We start from the raw sequence: 10,360 nt of genomic DNA on the forward strand, positions 1-10,360 counted from the left end.
CATATTTTCTTTTTATTTCTTTTGTTTTAACAAACAATAAAGGTGGCAGGCACCCGGTGCGCTCCCCCTGGATCCGCCACTGGAAATGCAATGATATTCAGATAGCAAAGGCAGATTCCATCTCATCACACATGAAGTGACCTGATTACAATATGACGTGGTTAATAATACGTTTCATGTTTCTCCCACATAGCAAAGATGTAATGTTAACGTGAAAACTACAAATGCTTCAAATCAGATATGAAAAAAAAATCAATTAGAGTTTAGCCAAGACTTTCCTCCTAGAACCCTAAGCATAGTCAACTCTGCATAAATTGAAGCTACACCACAGGTCGCAACTTTGCCTGAGTTCAAGTTGATTCTAGGAACAACATATACAAAAGATGTAGAAAGGGTGTGTTGATTACATCATAGAGGTCATATATTGCCCTTCTATGTCATTCCTATTTCTCCTCCAATCCATTTTTTCCCTCCAGTACAAATATAGCATATTTTATAATACTTATGCAAAGTTGACTATGCAATTAACTCTGGCAAATGAATATGGGCCAAGGGTAAAACTCTTGTGGGGAGGAGGCATCGTCAAACCACTAAAGCAGCAGATAATTCTTGCATCAGAGCAATGCCGTATATCCTGAGGACGCGATAGAGGGTGTAGAAGTCCTGAGTGCTGAAGATGGTGTCCGAGACTGCAAAGGGGACGGTGGAGGGGATGAATCCCCGCCCGTATTCCACCATCCAAGTACCAGCTGTCCACTGCACTGATGTGGCCTCACCCCAAGCATGGAGTAGAGTGTCTCCTGCAACACGAAGGAATAAAGGGGTACGTGTATGGGAGGAATATCACAGGAATACACGAACAATGGCACTAGAAATGGAATATTACTCAAAAGAATTGAAAACATTTGCTTCTTACATTTTTAATACTACAATCAATTTACAGAAAAAACTCTAAATGCCTCTGAAAAGGGAAATAAAATTTGACAGCATTTCTTTCCTGGCATTTCCCGAAATTTGTCCTTACAATGAAATCACAGACATGAATGGATACGGATTGAGGCTCGTGACTGCACAACTCTTTGTATCTCCTCAGATATGAGCACAACAGACACAAAGATGTTCGCTTATGGTGCCTTTCTGTTTCCCACTTATGTATAATGTACTGTATACGCCGAATATTTATGGAAGTTTTTATTTTCGAGAATTCTGCGAGTCGGGTGCTATTTGCATACACACACGAAAATATTGACTCTGATCCCGATGCAAATGTTACATACGCATGTACATTTCTCTGTACAGTACAGGACTCCATGATCGCGAATTTAACCATGTTCGCGAAATCGTCGGGAATTCCCGTTTCGCGAAATATATGGCGTATACAGTAAGTGGTGACATGGCATTTGCTCCAGCAACAATTGCTCCAGTCTTATTTTCTCCAAGCAGGTTAGGGTTAGGGTTGTGACAGGGATTTGGGTTTAGTTTGATGTGAGGATTAGGATTAGGGTTAGGGCTATGTTTGTAGGTAGGTTTTGTGTTTGGCTTCATACGAGTAGCATGGGTATACATGTATTTCATGGGAGCAACTGTTGCAGGAGCAAATTTCATGAAACCAGTGTAAGTAGCTCACCTGGTCCATACATCTGGCTCTCCGTGGTTCCCTCCTTCCACTGACGGAATGAACCTGTCATGATGGTGTCTGAAACATTTGCCCAGTATCTACCTATGAATATAACAAGTGACAAAAATCCAATTACAAGTCAGTTCATTATCTAAAAGAATGTATCTTCTTTCTACTGTAACTCATAGCCATCCTGGTTTTACATGTGACAATACATATTGTATAATCGATGACAAATGTTACTCCTCTTTCAGTCTCTTAAAAGGTTCCTCTCAGTTAAAGACTCCTAAAGTGATAACAACAGCTCTATTAGAATATCAGTATAATCACAGTCTCCCTGTCTATGAAAAAGAGAACTAGCATAATATAAACACTTACAATATATGCAAACTGCAGTTCAGCATTCTGTCTAAGATAAATTGCTGTGCTTGGTAGACTTGACGTGCACTGGGCATGATATCTAGTGGGCTTTCACAGGAAAGTTGTTGAAACTTTCCTAAATTCTACACTTAAACCATGACTCTTACATGTATACTACAAACCAGTGTTTCACATAATCACTATTGTTGCATCCAGTATCACCATTTGGTGATAATGCACAACTGTCAAATTCCATACTCTTCATAAATTTGCTGAAATTTATACCACCTGGTTCAAAGTTTTGATTACTCAGATGCAGTTAATATTGACATGGAGTGGTACATGTAGTCTGCTCTTAAATTTTCTTACACACCACACTCTCATATCTCATCAGGTCTTTTTTTTCTTCTGATTACATATTGTATACACCATTATTATCTTGCGGGTTTTAGTTTTAATGAATTTCAAGAATCTGTTGTGCTTTGCAAATTCTAAAACATGCTCTGATCCCAACATGAATGCAATGTGCATGCATCTTCTCCATCCATTGCCGTACTCCCTGATTGCGAAAAACTTGCAAAATTGTATAGGAAGTCCTGCTGTTCAAAAGATTACCCTCACTAAATATATGGCAGATTATTTACAAAAGTACTGTATGACACTGCACACGGGTGCCACCCCCCCCCCCTTTTAATACAACTTGTATGTTTGGTTTTTAAAATAAGAAAAAGAAAAAAAATGGCTCCCTCTAATTTTGTAAAGGCGCCCCCTCTTTACAGAATTCCTGGATCCGCCCCTGCTACATCATTTCTGAAAACGTCAAGAAGATATCTACCAGAATGTCCACCAGTGTCCACTGCTGTACCAAAGAAGAGGATGTACTCTGTGAGTGAGGCGTGAAGTAAGCACATCGCCCCCATCCAGCCACCGGCATTGACAAAGATCCACTCCTCCCGTTCCTTGGGGAGAATGTGACCTGGATACCTGGACCTCAGGACCTCACCTACTTTGTCAAAGGCATCTTGGTGTGGCAGGCCTAGCAGGTTGAAAGACCAGAAAAGGTTAATCATGACAATGTGGAAAACTACAGACAAGCTACATTGTAGGAGCCCCCATGGCCCCCAAAACAATCAAACAAACAAGTACAAACAAAACTTTAAAAAAAATAAGCAAAATATATACCGGTATTTGAAGAGTTTGTTCGCAAAACCGATAAGTCCATATTTGCCAAATGGAGATATTTTTGATTAAAGGTCAAGAAAAATAAAGAGAATAAATAAGAAAATTTTTGCTTCTTTTGACCATAACTTCACAAATGTACCTTTATATGTAGTGACCAATATATCATTTAAAAGGTATTATTTCGTACTTTATGACAGAGACCGTACTTCAAAATCTTAAAAAATGGACTTATCAGTTTTTGCGAACAAACTCTTCATTTCATGACATGACAGTGAACTTGTGCATGAACAAATCTGTGATGAAGTAGAGCAGGAAGTTCTGTTCAAAGCAACTTGAGACTTAGCACATCACTCAGTCTTATCACTGTGAAACCAAATCAATTTATATCCAATCTTGATCATGCATAAGAATTCAACATGTTGATTTTGGAAAAACCACTGGACAGATACATCATATATTAGTAGCTGACATCAATTGTTGATTGTTTGGGCAATACAAGCAGGCCGTAATTGCTCCCGAGGCGAGTTGTTTCTTTTCTTTGTAGGAATTCGAAAGACATGAAGTCAATGTCAGCATGTTGATATCCACACTTCCTGCAAACCACAATGCAATTTTATGAATTTGATTCAAATATAGCAGAGCTACCAAGTCTCACGCATTCTGAGTGAGACTCAAGCATTTAGGGGTCGTCTCACGATCTCACGCATGCCACCCATTTTTCTCACGCCACCCATTTTTCTCACGCATCGGGCAAAGTCTGCAATTTGGGCCCATAATAAGGAGCATAGCTCAAATTGAAGGCATATTTTCCTTTTGTCTTTCAAAGTAAGTAAAAAATAGTCACTTAAGTATGCACCTGATCGTACCATTAAGAGCTAAAAATTGAATTGAAAAAAGCTCCCTACCGTACCGTGGGAGGCCACGGGGGGGACCCCTCCCACACCCTCCATTGTGCGCACATTCGCTCGCCGAGATGCGAGTCATGAAAATCTCACTCATAACATTTTTTTGAACTTGGCATCCCTGATATAGGAATGTGATAAAAAATAATTTATTTTTGCCACATTGGCCTATAATATTTGGTAAGTGTTTCCTGTAAGAATTAAAGGCGCAATTTGGTGATCACTGGTCCATGGAGATAAAGGCGGGTCTAGATGCTAACATTTGACATCCATGGGTGTATTACCAAACCGCACTTATACACGCACCAGTCCAGGGACCTCCCTGGTTACACTTGGACAGCGCCCCGCTGTTGGGGTCGCCGTACCCACTGGCGCGGTACCGGGGGCGCATAGCGGGCAGGGCAGGGCAGGGCAGGGCAGGTGCGATTAGGCCTACGCCGAATTAAGAAAGTAGACTATGTAGTGAATATGAATTTATTTACTATTATTCCTGAACTTCAGCACGATGAGATGAGATCAAAAGAAGCGCATTGTGTCATCAGAAAACATACCGACATATTTCTCTGCGATTCTGGCGATAGTTTGATCGTCAAACAAGTATGATTTCCGCACCAACCACAGGTGGATTCCATAAACGGCGACGGCCAACACAGCAAGCCACAACGATTTCGGCATCTTGATTTTGGAAGCCTTGATTCTTTCTCAGGTCTCAGAGGGGAAACCAAAAAATGCTACAGACACTGGAAGGATTTTGCTGTAGAACATGAGAGCAGCAGGTGGGGAAATACTGCGGCGAAACAAGACTATCAGTCTCGCGATCAAGATGCCTTCTTCATTCTAAATTGCCGGTGCCCTTGTCTAATTGTTCGTACATCCGTAACTCAGTACATATCGCGATCGTACGATCAAAACCCATCTGCTCTGCAATCACACGTGTTGGTTGTATGCATAGAGCTGCGATACAGCTCTATGCATGGTTGTATGCGACAAATCAGGTGATTCCTTAGACTTTTAATTTATTTTAATTAGCAGAATAACTTAAAAGATAGAAGTTTTTCTCGTAGCAACTCAATACTTACCATAAAATATATCTTTTTTTACTTACTATATTCTATGCACATAGAAATTTTTTTTTAAATTATTTATTATTCGATATTTTTAAAACATTGCCCTGCGTAAAAGGCTAAATCGATGGCAGCAAGGTGCCATCGAAGGCACCGCAGCATTCTGGGCTGATGGGCTGTTGGTCTCACCGTGCGGGTCTCATTCTGTGGTCTCTCATACCGTACCGTATACCAGGGACGTGGGTGACCCACAGAACTCTTGGGGTGACCTCCCTGGTCTCACCCAGTGGTCTCACTACAGTAAACTCGAGTACTCTGTCATTGAACAGTAGATGGCAGCACATTATTCAAATGCGTTCAACTTCAATCTTCGACGTCATCCTGGCACCGCTCTTTTTCCGTTTCGTCAGCACGCTAGTAGGCTTGCTAAGGGCAAAAAAGGGGTGATCGCTGCATTTTATAGTACAAATGTCCCATTTGGCACACATGTTCCTCTGTACAATTGGAATTTTTTCATCTAAAGAGACAATCCGTATCTATGCAAATAAGCCTTAATTTGGATAATTTCTGCAAAAATACATATAAAAATTATTAAAAAATATATGTGCATCCAGCGGAAATACCTAATTTGGTAAAGATATTCTATAGAGCATGTGGTAACCATTCCTGCAAAAGTTGATTTCATACCTATGTAAATAAATGTAAAATCTGCATGATTATGCAAGTTATTGTGCAATAATCTGCATTTTTCAAAGAATTTCTCAACTATTAAGCACTGGATCTTGCAGTACAAAGTTTGAACCTGGGATGGATGTTCCTTGGGTCAAGAGTAAATGATTCATTTGAAGAGACAAACTGTCTCTATGCAAACAACCTGTTATTTGCATAATATGCATATCAATACCTACACATCAATAGATAATCAGTACAAACAAAAAACCTTAGTGAAGCTTTAAAGAAACACCCTTTAAATCTCATTCTAGATGGATTTAACCCGTTAGAAATACTTTATCAAACAAAATGAGAAAAGAAATTGAATTTATTGAACCATCATTACCAGCTAAATTACATAATTACTAAAGAAAGTAAAGTAAAAACATTATTTTTTAAGTTTTCTTACAGTCAAAGAACTGCATTTTATAATCGAAACTACGGAAGTAGGACGCATTTCCTTTAGTCAAAAGGAAATGGTTTGTAATATCAAAAGACTATTTGTCTATGCAAATACCACCTAATTAGCATCTTATACATATTAATACCCGAATGTACCAGAGGTCAATGGTCAAGGTCGACTTAAGAAATTGTATCAGTTTACGCGATAACTCGAGACTAGACTATGCAAATTTCACCAAACCTGGTCCAGAGATGACGTATGATGGGGCAAGTGATTAAGCAGTTTTTGAGTAAAATCAGCAAGAGGTCAAAGGTCAAAAACTTCAAGGTCGGTGTTAAAATTTAATTGTTTTCCCCATATATCTATGCAACGTCTGAATGTACTTTCTTCAAACTTATATACTGACTGCATACAATGTACTACCAAAATAAGATTCTCCAGAGTTTCAGGTCAAGAGGTCAAAGGTCAAAGTTCAAGTGAAAGTGTTTAAATTTCACTTTTTTTCTATGTATCTCGCAAATGGTTCAAGGTGTCTTCATGGAGCATGGTACTGGCAGGGATTTTCTAGGGAATTTAGGGGTCATTTGTCAAAGGTTAGGGGTCAAAGATCAAGGTCAATTGGGCCCTCAAAATTTCACTATTTCCCTCATGTTTTTGCAATGCTCGTAGGATTTCTCTTGAAACTTCATATATACATGTATTATCTAATTGATATTCTCTGGGAAATTTCCAGCCAAAATGTCAAAGCTCTGATAAAAGTGCTATATTTCACTTTTTCTTTCATATCTTGAATGTGAATCAAGGTGAGATATTGAAACTTAATACATATTTGTGCATGTTCTACCTGATAGTGATACCTTTGTTTATTATCGAAAAAACGGTGAGCCCTCCCCTCTCAAGTGTTTTTGTTTCCTCTTGATAAGTAGGAAAGGACATGAAATTCAGTGACATGGTATAGTCATCACCAAACAGTAGCCTGTGACGATCTGTTGACGATTCACATCCTAGTAATTGAGTATATGAATATAAGAACGACCCAAGTCCAATTTTTGGCCAAATTCAGTTTGACATGGGAAATTGTAGCTTATGCATGGACTCATCTTATGTATAAATGATAAATCCTAATTACCCCCGGAAGTGCCTGAAATAAATGAGTTAAATCTTATATGCATGTAAGAATGAAGGACTTGGGTCATTCTTACATTCATATTAAAGCGCCCTCTCTCGTCCTTCTCTCATCTCTATAGCAGAATATCATGTATATGAATCAAAGAACGACCCAAGTCCATATGAATCAAAGAACGACCCAAGTCCATCACACAAAATGGCCTCTCCACAATTAATGTTAATGTTAATTGTCATAATGATATATGTTCTAATTTGTATATATAATGTTGCCTTCCCATCGCAGTTAAATAGAATATTATTGGACAAACAGAAAAGATATGAAGTTTTTTTTTAGTTTACTCGAAATGGTCTTCCATGGACTTGGGTCGTTCTTATATTCATATACTCAATTGTAAAAACCATCGAATTAACTCTTTTATGGCTATGAACATAGTATTTCTGCTTTGAATTATGGTTGAAATTGATTGATTTTAAGTCAGAGACTGAGATTATTTGACTTAAAGTACATGTATAACATCTCTTTATTGTTCACATGACAAGTTTTGCATAGATATTATTGCCATATCAAAATGTTATTGTGTATAAATTTCCGAGCATAGTTCCCATGCAATAGTATAGCTCATAGTATACTGAGTTAACATATTTTTTTTTCCTGAAACAGACTGTTTCTAACTCAAGCTTGTAAGTTCTCAATGTGTGCAGCTACCCTTGCATCCACATAATTTGCACAATCAGTTTGATGTAAAAAGCCTCTTATTCGCTTGATTGCCTAGAAAATACAATGAAAATTAGAATTCACACTTTCACTGTGGTAGTATTTTTTGGAATTATTTTCTAACCATGACTTCAGTTGTGTACTGTTTGCAAGGGAAACAGTCCTTTTGTAAGCAATATTGTTCCAATTTGCATCTGTTCATAGGCTCCACTGTTAGATTTGCATAATCATATTTAAAGAGTGTCACTATCGATTGTTATTTTTACCACCCTGCAAAGCATTTATGCAATGAGGGAAAGTTGCTAGCAAAAATCATTTCAAAGATAAAAATGTTTCGAAATTTCACGTCTGGTGTACTTATTTACATAATTTATGCTTAAAATGCCTAAGTTAGTTTATATGGAAACAATTTAAGCAACTGAAAAGTGTTGTTGTGAGAATATTGTCTTATACTATTAGGTTTTTGGATATTAAGTTCAAAGCAATTTAAGACATTGTCACATTAAGGCTTATTGTTTGTTCTGATTATCTGTATATGTGTAGGGTATTGATATGCATATTATGCAAATAACAGGTTGTTTTCATAGAGACAATTTGTCTCTTCAGATGAATCATTTACTCTTGACCCAAGGAACATCCATCCCAGGTTCAAACTTTGTACTACAAGATCCAGTGCTTAATAGTGTAGAAATTCTCTCAAAAATGCAGATTTTTGCACAATAACTGGCATAATTATGCAGATTTTATATTAATTTACATAGGTATGAAATCAATTTTTGCAGGAATTGTTTCCACTTACTCAACAGAAATTTTTTACCAAATCAGGTATTTCCGCTGGATGCACATATGTTTTTTAATAATTTTTATATATATTTTTGCATAAATTATGAAAATCAAGGCTTATTTGCATGGATACAGATTGTCTCTTTAGATGAAAAATTTTCAATTGCCCTAGGGAACATCTGTGCCAAGTAGGACATTTGTACTAAAAAATGCAGCGTTTACCCCTTTGCAAGTCTACTACGCAGTGCGCTTGAAATGTAGGCCTATCATACTCTTGATCACAATGTTCATGCTATGTTCCGCACTTAATTAGTTTAAACTTTAAAATGTTTTAATATTTGGATAAGAATCTTAATTGGAAACATATTAAAAAATTGTTTCTTCGATATCCAGAGTCGACGGCATTCTCTATAAACTTAAAAATAGATTATCTCCAACCTCACACACTTAGATTTTCTTCTTTATAATTCACTCGTTCTCCACATTTCCTATATTGTAATAATATAGTCGGGGAATTATAGCTGTAAATTAACACTAATATGATTTCCCATTACAAAAGAAATCCTTTCAGCTGTATTATTATGGGTTCCCACTATCTGGTCAACACGGATACTGTAATATATCGTAACACTCAACAAACGGCATCTTTTATGTTCAAATTATCTACTCTATTATTTTGTCACTCCATTTTTGCTAACCTTACAATAGAAAAGCAAATGTACATTAATATCCAACCAGAACTTCCGACAATTATTTTCATGTTACTAACAGGGGCCGCGGAACCGGGGGGGGGGGGGGCTGGGGGGCTGCAGCCCCGCAGCCCCCCCCCCCCCCCCCACACACACACACACACATACTTTTGGTTCATGAAAAAAAAAGAAAAAAAAGGAAGAAAAAAGGGGGTAAAACCGGGAAAATTATCACAACGCCCACTTAAATTTGAATTCCTAAGATTCCGCCCTTACATAAAGTTCCCGTCTAAGCACCACTTACAATCCGAAAAATCAATAGTTCCCTCAAGGAAAATATTCCCTTTTAATCATTTCCCGAATATTCCATCAAAATATGCGTATATATGAGATATCTCAATTTCATCTTTAAAAAGGCAAAAGCTCCCTCGTAGGGTGGGGATAGCACTCTGATCTCCCACGCTTTCTCCCTGTTTGCCCCCCCCCCCCCATCCCGCCCTGTGCATACAAGTAGACAATGGATACACCAGAGTTCTCCAAATATATGCCACAAAATGAGTGCACCACAACGTTTAACTGCAATCAGAAAATACAGAATCTCCCTTATGTAGGAGGGAGAATAGCTGAGGGCTTATCCTCTCCCACATCCTCCTGCTATGTCTCCTTCCACAGACTTGCACTTCTCTGATTGACAAATTTCCAGATATTCCAGCAGAAACGTGCCCAAGTTGAATTTCCGTTCTAAAATGAAAAAAAAAAAGCTCCCTCGAATATGGGAGGGGAATCTTGCCACCCTCCCATTGAT

The 10,360-nt window shown here is 38.0% G+C and overlaps 1 protein-coding gene across 1 annotated transcript; it reads right to left on the minus strand.

Annotated features, from left to right (window-relative positions):
• Window positions 1-582: 582 nt before the first annotated feature.
• On the minus strand, window positions 583-4,761 carry LOC139732923 (sigma non-opioid intracellular receptor 1-like). Its single transcript, XM_071643760.1, has 4 exons — window positions 4,614-4,761; window positions 2,814-3,014; window positions 1,628-1,720; window positions 583-800 (listed from the first exon to the last, which is right to left on the minus strand). Exons 1-4 carry the CDS (start codon window positions 4,735-4,737, stop codon window positions 583-585), a joined length of 636 nt encoding a protein of 211 aa, XP_071499861.1. The 5' UTR covers window positions 4,738-4,761.
• Window positions 4,762-10,360: the final 5,599 nt, after the last annotated feature.

Source organism: Diadema antillarum, unplaced genomic scaffold (assembly GCF_040938485.1).
Source record: "Diadema antillarum isolate AM-2024a unplaced genomic scaffold, OU_Dant_1.0 seq00000455_RagTag, whole genome shotgun sequence".
In the NCBI taxonomy this organism is placed as follows: Eukaryota; Metazoa; Echinodermata; class Echinoidea; order Diadematoida; family Diadematidae; genus Diadema; species Diadema antillarum.